General features: G+C 37.2%; 1 protein-coding gene across 5 annotated transcripts; it reads left to right on the top strand.

The window, feature by feature from the left end:
* The first annotated feature begins 1,724 nt into the window (after positions 1-1,724).
* Positions 1,725-17,332, top strand: ZNF207 (zinc finger protein 207). 5 transcript variants are annotated; one of them, XM_044672776.1, is made up of 12 exons: positions 1,725-2,693; positions 4,917-5,043; positions 8,563-8,701; positions 9,769-9,936; positions 10,094-10,169; positions 10,648-10,695; positions 11,748-11,818; positions 12,558-12,715; positions 14,239-14,331; positions 15,363-15,605; positions 16,277-16,439; positions 16,598-17,332. In XM_044672776.1, exons 1-12 carry the CDS (start codon positions 2,653-2,655, stop codon positions 16,756-16,758), a joined length of 1,488 nt encoding a protein of 495 aa, XP_044528711.1. In that variant the 5' UTR covers positions 1,725-2,652; the 3' UTR covers positions 16,759-17,332. The 5 variants fall into 5 exon arrangements, with proteins under 5 accessions (XP_044528711.1, XP_044528707.1, XP_044528709.1 ...); XM_044672772.1 differs by lacking the exon at positions 10,648-10,695; XM_044672774.1 differs by lacking the exon at positions 14,239-14,331.
* Positions 17,333-17,616: the final 284 nt, after the last annotated feature.

The following is a 17,616-nucleotide window of genomic DNA, read 5'->3' as shown; positions in this document are numbered from 1 at the left end:
TTCTACAGGAGCCATAAAGTCCATTTTTTCAGGCACTGTTACAGGAGCGGCACTGCGAGCACTGTACGGCTCTCACGAAATTACATTTTAAAAAATGTGGTGTTTATGGCTCTCATGGCCAAAAAGGTTGCTGACCCATGGGCTGGGGTGTGAAGAAAGGGGCTATTTACAATGGATACTAAAGGATGGTCCCTGCCCAGGTGTGTCTTCTTGGGAAAGGGTCTCTGATACGGTGGGGAAGACTACCTAAGACAAAAGGATATTTTGCATTTACCCTTGGGTCCATTATTCAGTCTGCTACTGCTAGCCTGAGATTCCCTTCAGGGTGGATTCTCACCAGAACAGGGAACCAGCACAAGCTTTGGGGGGTCTCCCACTTACAAGCTATTCCTAAAACTTGGGGTTCATCAGATCCCACCAGGCCACAAGTTTGGGGTCTCTAGATTCCACATCGACAATATGATGGTGATGGAATACTATAGTGCTATAAGGAATGAATAGGATGGTTTCAGAAAGAGCTGGAAAAGACCTATGTGAACTGATGCAGTGACAAATAAGCAGAACCAGGAGAGCATTATACACACGTCAACTTGGAAAAACACAGAACCACTAAAATGGTAAAAAAAAACACCACATCTTTAATTAAGTAAGAGACAAGTTCTTAATATCTGGCTGCCACACAGAGTCAAGAGCTAAAAACCACATAGAACCAAAGCTCTGGGACCCTGGGAACAGTGTCTCTGGGAGAATGCACCGCCAAAGATGATTCTCCAAAGAGAGACAGAACTTGTGGGGTCTTATGTACCTTTTGGGGAACAAAGGAAGGGAAGTGTTAGCTTATAAAAACATGGTTACTAAAGTAGGTCCAGTAATGGGCCTACCATAGAGCTACGTGCTAAAAACTACACAGAGTCAACACCTTGGGGCTCTGGGGACATATCCCAGGGAGAATGCACCTCACTAGATGATTCTCCAAAGAACAATAGAATTTGGGAAACTTATATACCATTTGGGGAACCAAGGACAGGGAAATATGATTGACATTAACATGGCTACAAGAAAATGAAAAGTCCAAGACAGGATTATCAAGGAGAGGCTGATGCTTTACAGTGGATACAAAAGGGAAAGGTCCAGCCAAGGGCTACCTGAGATACCATGGGAGAAACTACTAGAACCAAAAGGTACTTAACATTTGATTAGGTCTATAGTCCCACCAGGACTGGGATCCTTAAGTACCTTAAAGCCCATTTTAATCTTATCTAAACTGGAACCATTAAGTACCTTAAGGTCCATAGCTCAGTTTGGAGATAAGGTCAATGCAGGACGTCCCCCAAGACAAATTCCTAAAAAAGTGGGGCAAACTTGGAGGTTTCAAAAGCACAGTTGACACACAGTAACTGCAATAATTTGGAACAATCAAATATATATTGCCACTAAATCATAGGATGATTTAGGACAATTCTGAGGGACTTAAGAAAAAAGCATGCTATCCATCTCTAGAGAAAGAACCGTTGGAGTATAAATGCAGATAAAAACATATGATTTATCACTTGTTTATTTGGGTATATGATTTGGGGTTTAGGTTTTATAAGATTATTCACTTACAAAAATGAATAACATGGAAATGTTTTGCATGTTAAAACATGTACAAACCAGGTTGAATTGCTTGTCAATTCTGGGAGGGGGAGGAGAGAAGGGAGACAACATGAATCATATAACTGGAAACTTGTTATTAAAATAAAATAAAGATAAAACGTTAAGAAAAAGACAAAATATTTATCTTCTCCAGTTTATTAGCCCAACAAAATTCATAATCCCTGGTGGTGAGGAGGCATTATTTCCTTTCATCCAAAGGATGGAAGCATCATACACCTTCCTTTCAACCCTAGGAACAGTTCTTGCCCTTTTATTGATTAGATCAACAGGGGAGTTCTCACCTCACCCGACATTGTTTATATACCTCCGATCCAATCAACAAACAATAATAGCTAAGTTTATATAGTGCTTACTTAGTGTCAGGCACTTTGCCAAGCTCTTTACAATGATTGTCTTATTTGACTCTCAAGACAAGGCTTACTACTTATTTCCCAATTTTACCGATCAGGAAACGAGTAAACAAAGGCAAAGTAATTTCCCCAGCTATAAAGTGTCTCAGGCGGGATTTTAACTTGGTCCTTCCTAAGTGTAAAGTAAGTCATAGTGGGACAGGGTTCAACCTTAAGGAAATGCAAATAATTTTGAATAACCTTTACCCTTGAAGAGAGGGAAGGAGAGGTGGTAGTCGGGGTGTCTTCTAGTTGATGCTGTGTTTACAAGAAGCACTGGAGGAAAGAGGAAGTAGGGCGTGTCGTGATTGCGCAAGCGTTCAGGACAAAATGGCGTCTCAGGTTTAGTTTCATCCAAGCGAGTGGGGGGAGGGGGAAGCCAGAGAAGGCGTGTCACGTGATCCTGGCCGCAGCTTCACCCCGCCCGTGGCCGCGTTGCCTGACGGGAAGCGGAGGGGCGAGCGAGCGAGGCGTTCGGCCATTTTGTGTCTTTCCTGTGGGACGCGGCGGCGTTTGTGTTGGACGGTGCGGCAGCGGGCGCCTGCTTGTCTCTCGTCTTTTGCCTCTCCTTCCCTCTCCTGTCCTTCGTCCTTCGAGCGCGGCAGCCATGGGCCGGAAGAAGAAGAAGCAGCTGAAGCCCTGGTGCTGGTATCCTTTGTCGGTTGGCGGGCGAGGCCCCGCGGGGGCGGCCGTTAGGGTCTGCGGGACTGGGGGAGGGGGCAAGGCCCAGGCCGAGACCCAGAGCGAGGCTGAGTCTGCGGACCGGGGCCCCAAAGGGCTGGGGAAAGTCCCGGGCTGAGATCGAAGCTACCGAGGAAGGGGAGTAGAGAGGCCGCGTAGCTGCGAGAGAGGGGGCAAGGAAGGCCTAGCCCGAGGCTGCGGCTGTGGCGGGCGAGGGCCGGAGGCCGCCGGGTGGGGGCCGCTCCGCCGAGGGAGGTCTGGCGGACACCCCCTCGGGCCAGCCTCGCGTCCACGTTTCCCTCTCCGCCCTTTGGTCTGAACGTGGTCATAATCTCCGGCTTTTGGGGCCGAGGGGGGTTGGAAGGGGGCCGAAGGGCTAAACTCACCGAAAAAGCCGGGCGAGGGCTTCCGCCCCACGGGACCCTAGTAGGCGTTTCCTTTCCCCGTAGTGCTGCCCGGCATCTTCCTGCATTCGGTATAAAGGTCACTAAAGAAATGTCGTAAGAAACTGGCTAAAAAGAAATACGTGTAGTACAAGGGGAGGGGTGGGGGGAGCCCTACCCGTGGCTCATTCTGCTGACACTACCAGTGTGACCTTGAGCAAGTCACTTAGCCCCCCACCCGTAAAACTGTATTGGATAGTCTTTTCTTCTTTCAGTCCATGAACCTTTGAAAACTTGAGTTTTTGTGGGGGAGGGAGGGAAAGCGTTTTTGAGTGACATTTTTTCTGATGATGCATATTTTTTACTGTATCTACTGTAATTATGGAAATGAGGGATGATTCTTACCGTAGGTTTTTGAATTAATACGAGTAGCAGGCTCTGGGAATAGAGAGTTAATTAACAGTGTTGCTCTAAAAGGTGACAGTTATTAAAGGCGATTTCAACTTGTAATTCAGTAAAACCACAGTGGGCCAAGTCCACCACCGGCCTCAGACACTTCCTAGCTTTGTGACCCTGGGCAAGTCACAACAACCCTGTTTGCCTCAGTTCCTTATCATAAAATGAGTTGGAACTGGCAAACCGCTCCAGTATCTTTCTCAAGGAAACTCCAAATAAATGGGGTCATGAAGAGTAGGACACAATTGAAATAACTAAACAGCAAGGCCACACAGTAAGGCAGTTTCTAATTTCTGCTAATTAGTAAGTGCTGAATGGGCTTGTAAATTAATCATAATTTTATTAAGTTCTGGCCATAAAGACCAAAGAAATGAGTTTTTACCCTCAAGGACTTTGTTAAAAGGGCCTACTGTGTTTTGAGTAACCAGTTTTCTGTTTACCTTGGAATATTTTCTGATAACTTAACATGTGAAAAGAATATAAAAACTTTTTTGGTTTCTCTATTTAGGTAACTTGGACATTAAAAAAAATACTGGAGCCATTTCCTTCTCCAGCTCATTTTACAAATGAAGGGACTGAGGCAAACAGGGTTAAGTGATTAGCCCAGGGTCACACAGGATGTGTCTGAGGCCAAAGTTGAACTTAAGACTTCTGATTACAAGCACAGACCCACTCTATGTACTACATCACCTAGCTATCCCAAGTTGGACTTTTTATTTTTTAAACCTTTACCTTCTATCTTAGAAACGGATGTGGAGTATCACTTCCAAGGCAGAAGAGTGGTAATGGCTGAGAAATCGAAATTAAGTGGCTTGCTTAGGGTCAAAGGTAGGAAGTGTCTTCGGCCTTATTTGCACTCCTGGCCTGGCACTCTATCCACTGCTACCTAGCTGCCCCCTTGGACCTTTCTCAGGCATTCAATTCCATAATTTTCTGTGAAAGATGTTTTAAGAGACATGATGAAAAGACAAGTTAGTTTTCTTTTTTAAAATGTGAAAATAAGGAAAAAAAGGAATTTCTTAAATAAAATAACATTGATTCCAAGGGTGAGATGTTCCACATACTTTTTTGACCTGTTTTCTCTTTCATAAAATGAGGGGGTTGGAACAGACCCTGCATGAGAAGCTCTAGTTCTAGATCTATAATCCTTTTGGGGGGGGGTGTGAAGAAATCAAAGGATTGGGGGAGACTTGAGAGTTTATGTAACTGTAAAAAATATTTAAAATAAGTTCTTTGAAAAAATTCTGAATGCCAAAGTTGTAAAATCAATTGGAGATCATAAGATAGTTTTTTCTTTGTAGGCACAATTAACACTTGTATTTCACTCTACATTCCTTAACAATATAATCAGGTATTGTAACAGAGATTTTGATGATGAGAAGATCCTTATACAGCATCAAAAAGCAAAGCACTTTAAATGTCACATATGCCATAAAAAACTATATACGGGGCCTGGCTTAGCTATTCATTGTATGCAGGTAAGGTTCTTTTCATGTTTAATTTTTTTAATCTATAAAAATACTGTCCACATTATATTTTCCTTTATGCTGGGAAAGGACTTGGATTAATTTGTTTCAAATTTGTTAACTGTAAACTTTAAATGCAAATTAAATAGACATGTTTGCCTGTTCTTTAGTTATAAAAAACAACTTTTTTATGCAGTTTAAGGGCTTTGCCACAGACTCTTAAAGTAGCTATTGAAGTTATGCTTTTATGCCCCTTAAAATATATGAGTGCTATGCAAACAAGATATCTGGAGAATAGGAAACTGATAGTGGCTTGAATTTTGCAAACAGTAAAGGCCAGTTTTATTTTGTGCTTAATTAACTACTGTTATCCATTGCCAATTAAAGATTTTTTTAAGGGACAATGTTTGCAACATTTTATTGTACTCTTATAGAATGAAAGCTCAGTCCAGATCTATTGCTAGGTTTCTCTAAGTCTTTATTTTTGAGTAAGGAAAACTTTGTAACTTATTTTGAAGAGATTCTTAGAATGTATCATGTTAATAAGTACTTTAAGGTCTGATTCAACAGAATTTCCCCTACCTTTGGCAAAATTGAGCCCATAGTGTTGCTCTAGAGTGAAAACTGATTTTGGTGGGCTGTGGAGGGGAGAAAAGCTAAATGATTTTTTCCCCAAGTTTAGCAGTAGTGTAGTCTTTATAAAGGGGCAACTGCCTGCAATTGGAAAGACTTTAGTTCATATTTGGACCCTGGGCAAGACTTTCCCCATCTGTAAAATGAGTTGGAGAAGGACATGGCAAACTACTCCAGTATCTTTGCTAAGAAAACCCCAAATGGGGTCATGAACAGTGGACCACAACCAAAACAACAAAAATCTTGATGCAAAGATCAGTAGTAGTTTTTGGCATAGATTATCTTTATTAACAAAACGGTGAGCTAGATATGACAGGTAGACCTCCGTTTTTGCAGATAAAGAAGTTGGATGTCAGACAAGTTAAAGAGTTGGAACTAGAATTACAGGCTCTTGAATTTGAGCCAGAGTTCTTTTCTAAGAAACTTCCTCCTTCCCCTAGAACGGGGTCATAGGAAACCTGTAATGGATTCCTAATTTCTACCAGGTAAAATAGGTTTTCCTTAGCCTGTTCCTTCTTTCTCAGAGATGTTAACAGGTAAGGGTGTTGATTATTTGTAGGAAAATATCATGTGAATTTTTCTTGTTTTGACCTGCTCTTTCATCAGTAGAAAATTCCCCAACAGTGCTATCTTTGCTTACCAATCAATACTTCTACTAAAATGACCATTGTATAACTTCCCTTTTTTGAGAGTTGTGGAAGTGTGGCGAGGTTTTAATCTGCCCACGGTCACATAGTATATGTCAGATGTTAGATTTGGGTCATGATCTTGCTGACTCCTACCTCAGTGAATAAGGATAATAATATATTATTTATGGAGTAACTTGAAGAAAATTGTTTGCCAGTAGAATCATGGATCATACATTTAACAAAAATACTTTTAATTAATAGTATTAGGAGTTGTCAATTAAATACTCTGGATGTTTGGATTTGACTTATGCATCATTGAAGACATTTTTTAGAAAAGTTGAGATTTCTAAGTACATTTAAGAACTCTAATCAGCTATCTCTTTTAAAGGAAGGACACTGGTAGGAAAAGATGAAAATAAGTATTATTTTCTACTTCTGGAAGAGTTACTTTTATTTTGTTAATAGGTGAGTGGCTATTGCTGAAGATAATAGGACATTTATAGCCATACTAGAATAGGTGGTTTAGGTTGTTTTTTTAAAAGGTGGTAAATCCTTGTACCTAGAAAATATATGGAAAGACCTCAGGGCCCAGGCTTCTGGTTGTAAATATATCCTTAAGTTACAACCTTTTAAAATCATTTTCCTTGTTTCTAAAACAAGAAGATTGTAAAATCTCTTCCAGCTCTTAAGGAAAAAATATTTCATCTGATATCAGAAAAAATGTCTTTAGTCTTCATATTAACCATTTGTTCTAAATTTTTTTTTCATCAAGTATAAGAGAAAGCAAAAATGTTGACATCTGTTTACTTGGTGACAGGATAAATTCATTTGTCATATTTTAAACTGATGGAAATTACCAATCTCCTTTCAGAAACCTGATCAACAAATAGCTCTCCCTCTAACCCTAATCCCCCAAATCTCATGTAAGCCTGTTTATACATATTTTTTAATTTCTTAAGGAATAATAAAAACCTTTATCCGAACTCAAAATTTGTAGTAATCTGGACGGGCAGACATTTGCTTTGCATTCTAAAGGAGGTAGATTTGTTGAATGAACTGGCAATTATTTCTAATTTTTTTGGAAATTTAAGGACCTGTAAAAACAATTTTACAAATGTGATGAATATAGAGAAGCATGGAAAGACAGAATTCTATCAACCAAATGTGGAAATAAGTGACTATGAACCATAAGTGACTATGAACCAATGTGGAAAGAAGTGAGCAGATCCCAAGAAAATAAAATTCAGGGCTTCAATGTAAATGGAAAGAACAACCACTTTAGTGAATGTTGCAAAATTAGAAATAACAAACATACCTTCAAAAAAGAGAGATTGTCTCCTTCGTTTTCTTTGTAGAAGCAGGGTGTTCATATTTTTGTAGGTTTTCTTGGCTAAGAAAATTTTTTTTTATTTCTATTTTTCTCATTTTCCCCCCTCTTTTTTTAACCCTTACCTTCTGCCTTAAAATTAATACTGTGTAGGGGGACAGCTGGGTAGCTCAGTGGATTGAGAGTCAGACCTAGAGATGGGAGGTCCTAGGTTCAAAGCTGGCCTCAGACACTTCCCAGCTGTGTGACCCTGGGCAAGTCACTTGACCCCCATTTGCCCACCCTTACCACTCTTCCACCTATGAGTCAATACACAGAAGTTAAGGGTTTAAAAAAAAAATTAATACTGTGTATTGGTTCCAAGGCAGAAGAGTGGTAAGGGCTAGGCAATGAGGGCTAAATGAGTTGCCCAGGGTCACACATATAGGAAGTGTCTGAGGTCACATTTGAACCCAGGATGTCTCTTTAGGCCTGGCTCTCAATCTACTGTGCTGCCCCCCCCACCCCATTTTTTTTTTCTTTTTAAAAAAAATGTCATTTTTACAGGGATTGGCTGAAAAGGGAAGGTATACTGGATGCAATTTATATAATGTTGAAAATATCATTAGTTTATTTTAAAATAATTTAGAGATAAAATAATGTTATTGATTACAAATAAATTTCTTAATAATTAAAACTTTTTATAGGTAATCTGCTTGAAAACAGACACCTAAATGCCATCCAAGATATTCTTTAATATTAAACTTTTAATATTTTATGCTGGACCCTCCTCCATCTCACAGTTTAGTTTTTACACATTAGTGATGGTTTCTTCAAAATGCTAACCAATTTTTACACATTAGTGACTTAAGAAATGCCAAGTCTTGGGGAAGACCTCATAAAAATTTCACCAGCCAAATTTAGTCTTTATCTTACTGAAATGACAATAAATTGTGGCGATAGGTACATAAAGAAACAATAGATGCTGTACCAAATGCCATACCTGGGAGAACAGACATTGAATTGGAAATCTATGGTATGGAAGGAATTCCAGAAAAAGACATGGATGAACGGAGAAGACTTCTGGAACAGAAAACTCAAGGTGAGTATTAACGTTTATGTTGTTCTCAAACTATATCAGGAAGTAATTTACTATCTTAGAAAAGACTTGGGACATGTAGACGTAGGTATTTGTTATTTAGTGGTGGTTACAAAGAAACACATTTAGTCCTTTACAAATGGGAGATGGTTGTGAGTGAGGGATGAGTTGAGAGGAAATTGATGGACTTCTGTTTTGGACCATGTAAGTTGGAGATACAGTAAGTACATGTAGGAAGAGATATTTGGCTTCCCTTCTCAGGTTAGATTATCTTTGGGAAATTATGTGGTACTTTTTAATGATCCTTCAAGCTTCTTAAAACAAAGACCCATCAACATCAAAAATTTCTTGGTGCTGTATGGTTGTTAGTTATGGAAAAGCATAATCTTTAAAGAATCACAGTTGTTAGTTATCCATTGGACAATAACTATGATGGATGTATAGACTATAATGCATTTCTAATTAGTAATTGCATAGGAATAGCAGCATGTAAAAGATACCAGAAATGTATGACTAAAATAAAAAGGAGTTAAGGGTAGGTCAAATAGTAAGTGTTCTCTCCAACAGACAGCCCATATTCTATATAGATATCCTTTTTCAAGGAAAGAATGTGGACACAGTCACAGGAGGAGACCTGATGTTTGGTCTGCACCTTTGGAGTCAGTATAGGTCATACCATCAGTAAGGTCACATTTCATTCAAAGTAATATTATGTGGATTATGCTGGGGAGGTACTTTAAAACTAGGGCAATATGGTATAAGCAAACTCTTATCAGGTCCTGCTAATCAGAAAAGGCTTTGAGGACAGATTTCACAATGGTCTGCACTTTATATATGAGTACCAGTCCAGCTAATTTCAGAGACCTTTATCACAGGCAAGTTTAGTTACCAGAAATTGAATTATTTTATCTGCAGCAGCAGTCCATGAAGACCATCTGATTATTGATTGGGAGGGCTTGAAATCAATGGAATGAAAAAAAATCTTCATGTAATAAAATGACCTCGTAATTAGTAACACTGTTCTAAGCCTTTTTTCTTGCCCTGTTGTAAAAATTAAATTTCATTAGCAGAGAGTCAAAAAAAGAAGCAGCAAGATGATTCAGATGAATATGATGATGATGAATCTACAGCTTCAACTTCATTTCAGCCCCAACCTGTTCAGCCCCAACAGGGTTATATCCCCCCAATGGCACAGCCAGGATTGCCACCTGTGCCAGGAGCACCAGGAATGCCTCCAGGTAACATCTTAAGTTTACTTAAAATATGTAGGAAACCAAAGAGTTTTAGGACCATGTTTTTAGTATGTGACTTTTTAGCTTAAGTTCGTTGTACTTCCAGACTTGGTAACAGTTAAATTATAACTCAATTCTGTTGAAAAAAAATTTTAATTTACAGGTATACCTCCATTAATGCCAGGTGTTCCACCTCTGATGCCAGGAATGCCTCCAGTTATGCCAGGGATGCCACCTGGGTAAGGATACTCTTATAACTGCTTTAGTTGGTTTGTGCCTAATACTACTGGTCCTTTTCAACCTGAATTTAAGAGCAATTATTTTGCTTGTTCAATATGTGGACTTTATAAATTGTGAATATGTGAAGTTAAGAAGGCTTAAGACTTAAGCTGCAAATGATTTTAGAAATTACCTGCATCTGCAGAAAATTAATTTTTAGTTTCAATTTGCTTTCATTAGCCATCTCTTTTAGTTGTCATTACCGTAATTAAGGTGGTTTATTATTGAGCCACAGTTTTCTGAAGTTTATAACTATCCATGACACAATTGGACTAAAAGCAAACTTTGTAATGTATTTACTTGTTGAAACATCAAAAATTTAAATAAGAGGTCCCTGGGATTTTACTTAATAATAATGGCTATAACAGGTAGACAATACACTCCCACTGTATTTTGAAAATCACAGTTAGATTTTGATTTTGTCATACATTTTCACAGATTGCATCATCAGAGAAAATACACCCAGTCATTTTGCGGTGAAAACATGTAAGCATCTCATTCATAATGTAATTCAGGAGGTACATTCATGATGTCATTTTTTTTTGTGTATAATGATATTTATTCAGTTGACTTCAACAGTTTATAACTTCTCACCAACCTTGAAAATTCCCAAGCTCTTTGACACCAGGTATCTAAAAAGCAGGAGAGAAATGGTTTATTTAGATTCCCAGATTAAAAATGGGTTTTTAAATTTTAAAGCTATTTTTATCTCAACCTCTACTTGTGGGATTTTTTTGTACTAAGGTTTGATCTGTTCATAAATAACTATCAGCTAGCCAAATCACACGTTTAATGTACGTGTTTAAGGTATGAAACTTATACTTAAAAATTGTTTTTTTGAAGTCCACAAAAAATTGAATTCTAGGAATTGAGAAATTAAAATTTCTTAGTTTGAACTAGTTTTTATTTGGGGAAGAGTGCAATTGAAATGTGTATATTTAGGAGTTAAATGATCTTTTTTTAGATTTATGAGTGAATAATCTTGTTTGCATGACTAATTGGCCAGTTACTAATCCTTAAAAATGAAGAAAGCAAATACTTTGTCTCAGAGTCTATATATAGTTATAAGAAATGAGGCAAAAAAAGAATTCTTTCATCCATTTCACTCATGTTCATGGCTATTTTCTATAGCAGACGAAAGTACTACATTTCACTTTTATCAGTAAGTGCTACCATATCTCATGGTGGTAACTCATTTTAAACAAAAGTTTAGGAAGAAAACATTAGATGTTAAATTTGGTAGGGCATTCTGTTAAGGAAAAATACAGGCAAGAAGATTTGACTTTTTTCTTTTTTTTTTTTTTTTTTTTTTTTGGTAAACTTTATTTTTTAAAGAATATTTAGTCTTTGAGGGTTATTGAAGGATATGGTAGTTTGTTTTTTTTTGTGTGTGTGTGTGTATTTTGAACTTGATTGGATTTAATTCATGAAGTTTTTTAAAGACTTTAATCCATGATTACTTCAAGTCTTAGTCAAGATATCTTCTGTATCTTACTCACATATTTTAAGTTTTGTTCTAAAATTTGTTTTTCCAACAGAATGATGCCAATGGGTGGAATGATGCCACCTGGACCAGGAATACCACCTCTTATGCCTGGTATGCCACCAGGTAGGGAATGCAGAATACTCTTATATAGCATGGGATTTGTAGCCATGACTTTTACGTTTGCATGCCTATTGTCCTAGATTTTAAGTAATGAGATATGTACTGGGTTTCCTTTGAGGTTTGAAACATGGAATTATGTCACCATAAGCTATCTACTATAATTGACAAGCAGAAAATCAGTGAAAGACTTTGGAACAGAGGCAACTAGGTGACTCAGTGGATAGAGAACCAGAACTGGAAAAAGGGGGAGGTAGGGGAGGTCTTAGGTCCAAATATGGCCTCAGACACATCCTTGTTTTGTGAAGTCATTAAACTCCATTTTGTAAACCCATACTTGTCTTGATTCTAAGCCAGAAGGTAAGGTAATGGTTTAAAAAAAAAACTTTTTGAACAACTGAACAGTCTATCCAGGAGCATTTAATGCACTTTGCTCAAAAGTCATTCCTTTCAGCTTTTAAAAATTGTTTCCTTATGTTCTACAAACACTAATCCAAGTAACAAGTCTTAGATTTTAGTAAATTCAACTCTGAACGAAAGTTTCACAGTCTCTTTTGGTCTATTAATTACATTGCATATTTTCAGGGCTAGATGCCACAGTTAGGAATAGTTGAATTACTGTATCAATGTCTTAATTTTTGGTTCAGAAATATTAGATTTTTCCATGTATTATTAGTTTCAATATTTTGCAGAAATAATTTTTTACTAATGAAATAATGGCCTGACCAAACTTCTACTTTTATAGGTATGCCTCCACCTGTTCCTCGTCCTGGAATGCCTCCTATGACTCAAGCACAGGCTGTAACAGCACCTGGTATTCTTAATAGACCACCTGCACCAGCAGCAGCTGTTCCTACCCCACAGCCTCCAGTTACTAAGCCACTTTTTCCTAGTGCAGGACAGGTATGGTGTGTTACATTGATAAAAATTGTGAATATTTGCATTTAATTATAAGGAACCACTATTTCTTATATTTGCTATTGTGGTTATATATAGGTCAGTTTCTTTTCTGGAGCCTTTTAAATAGTTTATCCTTTAAAGCATATATTATCTAGGTAGTGGCAAGGATGATTTGTATACGGAGACAATTTTAGCTCTTCTGTTTAAGAAAAGATTTGGAAGCCTTCAGAAACCTAACATTGCTTTTTCACATGTCAAGACCTTGGACATAGCTAAACTTTTCTTGACTTGGCTCTGGCTGGAGCTGAAAGTTAATTTCTTTTCATGGATATGAGAGAGAAGGATCCAGACTTCTACCAGGTGAGCTATAAGTAGGAAGAGACCAGGATGAGTGATGAATATGCCAATCTGCTTCCCCAAATGACTTTGAGACTAGCTGAACACAGAAATATGTTGAAAAGCTACTGGAATCATGAAATTCTGTGCCTTCAAACTCATAAGAGAAACAGATTTCTTATTGGTTGCATATTGACTTAGAACCACAAATTGATATCTTATTGTATATAGTGTGGTCTACATTTAGGAGCTTGGAGTGCTTGGCTCTTAAATGCCTCCAATCATTCTCCTTATTCTCAGGACACAGTTGCCTGAGAAAGTTAATATATTACTTACACACACACACACACACACACACACACACACACACACACACACACACACACACACACACAAATATTAAATATCTTATTAATTACCAAATATGTGCCAGGCACTATACTATTTATTTTTATGACTAGAGATGAGGACAATAAGCATACTTTAGGTGTCTAGTTGATTTATAGTAATGTGTTCAGATTTGATGAAAATAGTAAACTCTTATTCATTTTACATATTTTTTTGCCTCTTTTTGACTCTGAATCAAATTTTGGAAAGAGCATGAAACATTGAGAAGAAAGATGTTTCTTTTAAATGATAATGTTTTAGATATAATCTTTTTAATAGTTACAGTAAAACCTTACATTAAAGTAGTATAACTTAGGACTTTGATTTTTCTAGTACTTGAGGCTTTTTTTTCTTAAACAAATGGAGAAAAGTATTTGCATTCATTTGTTACAGAATGACATCATGAAGTTTAACATTCTTGTTCTTTGAATCATTCATTGTTTATTTCAGATTTTTATTAATCTCTGGGACATTCTGCACATGGTAGCATTGCAAAAGGAACTTTCTTTTAAAAGGAAAAATTGTAGCTAGGTTTATATATAGGCTTCGGTGGGTTTCTTTTTCTTTTTTTTTTTTCTTTTTCCTTTGAGGCTTGTGACCATTGCCATTGGATTGTGTTTGTTGTAAATGAACATGTCCTGCCTGCCTTTTGGAATAACTGAGTCAAATTGGATTCTATTTTGCAGGGAAGATAATTTCTCATTTACAAAAATTCAATCTTTAGGTTAAAAAGCCTACCACATGGCTTATTTTCACCCATTTGTTTGGAGACTTTTCACTGTTTCCTTTCTTTTGTGCTACAGATGGGGACACCTGTTACAAGTTCAAGTACAGCTTCATCCAATTCAGAAAATCTGTCTGCATCTTCTAAAGCTCTGTTTCCTAGCACAGCACAAGTACGCAGGAAGTTGCAGTTTAAAAAACAAGGCTTTAAAACTTAACCCTTTGGACCCTATTAAACCTCTACATTGAGATATGTCTAGTTTTTTAAAAAAATTATTTATGACTATACTCATTAATGCAAATTATAAACTCAATAGAAAAGTAACTCCAAATTTCTATGGCTCTAAAGGGTTAAAAAGCATGTAAGCATTTAATGCTTCTTAGTGGCCAATGGTTAGCTTGATGCATGATTAAGCTCTTTTGATTTATGCTGTTTAATCTAATGCATCACGTTTAATGTGCAGGAATTCAGTATTCTGAATTATTATACTAAAGTTGAAATATTTGGCTTTGTTTTCTAAGTTTTGGTGATAAAATTCCACACAAACGACTAAAATTACTGATCCCTTATTTAAAAATCCACATGAATTATCCTCATCTTACTCTGTTGGCCTGATGATGATGTGGCCTACTTTTAAAATACATTTAATGAGAGCATTTCAGTACTCTTTGCCTACAGGATGCTTTTAAAGGACAGATATATTTAGTCATTACTGATACTGTGTTTATAATACAATGGGATTTGCATAATTGTGACAATCATCAGCAGTTTCTAACATTTTCGAGCTGCAATGTAGATTAATAATTGTTAAAACAGCTAAATTAGAATGGTGAAAATAGCAAATCACAGTATTCCAGTATATGACATGACTTGATCATCAGGAATAAGTGGATAGCTTTGTGTGAACTCTTAAATTTTGGGGCAAGATGGTGGAACAAAGTGAAGTTACACATGCTGTCTTGTTAGTTTGAATTGATTTATATTTTGGTGGTTGCTTTTGTCAAGTACCTTTTGATATAAATCTTTTTAGGATGTAATTGGGTCTTGTGGGACTTTTATGTTGTGTTCTTGAGTTGCTTTGATATAATTTAAGGCTTGAGTGCTTTATTGTGGGCAAGCTTATTTTATATGTGCTTTATTTTAAAGTTACTGCCTAAATAAAATTATTTGGGTCTTTCACTGATTAAGGATTGTAATTCACAGGCTCAGGCAGCTGTTCAAGGACCTGTTGGTACAGATTTCAAGCCTTTAAATAGTACTCCTGCAACAACCACAGAACCCCCCAAGCCTACATTCCCTGCTTATACTCAATCTACTGCTTCAACCACTAGTACTACGAATAGCACTGCAGCGAAACCAGCTGCTTCAATAACAAGTAAGCCAGCTACACTTACAACAACCAGTGCAACCAGTAAGTTGATCCATCCCGATGAGGATATATCACTGGTAAGTGGTTTTCAGTTTTCACTAATCAATATGGCTACAAAAGCAAAACAAGTTTAGCAGCATTTTCCCTCTTACTGAGAGTGATCCTACACAGGCATGTACCTTTGTGTTAAAAAGATTCTGATGCACATAAATTCACCATTCTTAATTTATAAAGGAAACGTTAAAAGGCCTTTGCTCCAGTATTTCATATTTTTGGTATTAATTTGGGTTTGAAATTCAAGTAAAGTATATCATATGTTACTTCCTTTCCCTTTTTTATTATTTTAGTTATATAATCTCAGAGTAGGTGTCAGTGTCAGCAGGTAACCCAAACAAATAATAAAATCTTTTTCGTGTCATCTTAACATATTTTAAAAGATCATGTTTTAAATGTGATCAAATTTATTTAAGCACAATTTGACAGACATGTTAATACTGTGCTTACTAGGCATGCTCTAGTTACAATATGCTAAAGATTACTAGATATTTTGGATTGCCACTGGCAATTCCCCTATTTGTTGAAAAAAATATACCAACCCTTGGGAATAATATGTTAAGTCTCAGTCCAGGATGGTTTGTGACTGTTTTGTTTAGAGTAATATGTTAAGTTACTGTGTCCAAGTTTCTTTGTGTTCGCTAAGTTCTGTGCATTGAGGTTTTGAAAGCATTTTGCTTACTCCCATTCTTAGGAAGAGAGAAGGGCTCAGTTACCTAAATATCAGCGTAATCTTCCACGACCAGGACAAGCCCCTATGGGTAATCCACCTGTTGGACCAATTGGAGGTATGATGCCACCACAGCCAGGAATTCCTCCACAGCAGCAAGGAATGAGACCCCCATTGCCTCCTCATGGTATTCTTTTCTTTTCAACCTTTTAAAAAACTTTTTACTTAATGGACTCTATAAACATAGAATGTTAGAATTTTCTAGATTTTGAAGTAATTGACATTGCAGAAATATGTTGTTAAAGGCCTTCTTACATACGTTATATCTTTGGATGTGTTTTATAGGTCAGTATGGTGGTCATCATCAAGGCATGCCAGGTTACCTTCCTGGGGCTATGCCTCCATATGGGCAGGGACCTCCAATGGTACCCCCTTATCAAGGTGGGCCTCCTCGACCTCCGATGGGAATGAGACCTCCTGTAATGTCGCAAGGTGGCCGTTACTGATGTTACTTCGCCCAATCTAATAGGTTTGGAGATTAAACCTTTTCTCATCTTGTGCTGTTTATATAGCCAAGCTTTCGTCAATTAAGGCTTCATTGTGACTTTAACAAACATTATCTTCCCACATACCAGGAACTATTGGACATTTTGTTTTACACGGGAAAATTTTATTTGGAATAATAAAGCAGGAACTTTTCCTGATGTTGCAATTTATACTGTATGGCTTCTTTTTCATGTTTCATCTAGGTTTTTAGAAGTGAAGTATAGTAAATATGGTTCGTTAAATTGTGAAGGCGCTGGAATTACATGAACATACCACCTTAAAGGCAAGTTCTGTAACCTTATGTTGCTATTTGTAAAGTTATGCCTTCGCAGCATTTCATATGCTGTTGGACTTCACGTCCCCAACATAGCTTGGTGAGGGCTGTAACTGTTTCCAAGTACCTGTACATTGGAAGTCTGAACGTGTAACAATATTTAATGTACTTAGAATTCCTCATGTTGCAGGGTTAAAAAACAACAAAACTGACCCACTAAAGGTCGTGTGACTTTTCTGTACTGTTAAAACTTAATTGTAATAAAATGGAAGAAAAATTGATGCCTTTTTATTCATGACCAGCTGTGGACCACTGCCTGAAAGGTTTGTACAGATGCATGCCACAGTAGATGTCCACATATAATAAAAATGCATAGTTACTGGTGAAGTTTTGATATACGCTTCAATTTTGTGTTTGAATGTAGGTTATTCCTTAGCTGCATGGTGAAAATTGCTTATTTCTGAGCAATAGACATAAAATTGTACTTTTAACTCATTTATTAGTGTTTCATTAGACATAATACAGAGTATGATTACAACATTAC

The sequence above is a fragment of the Gracilinanus agilis genome, chromosome 4 (assembly GCF_016433145.1).
Source record: "Gracilinanus agilis isolate LMUSP501 chromosome 4, AgileGrace, whole genome shotgun sequence".
NCBI lineage: Eukaryota > Metazoa > Chordata > Mammalia > Didelphimorphia > Didelphidae > Gracilinanus > Gracilinanus agilis.
The sequence above is the reverse complement of the archived record's forward strand: the minus strand, read 5'-3'. Positions and strand labels throughout refer to the sequence as shown.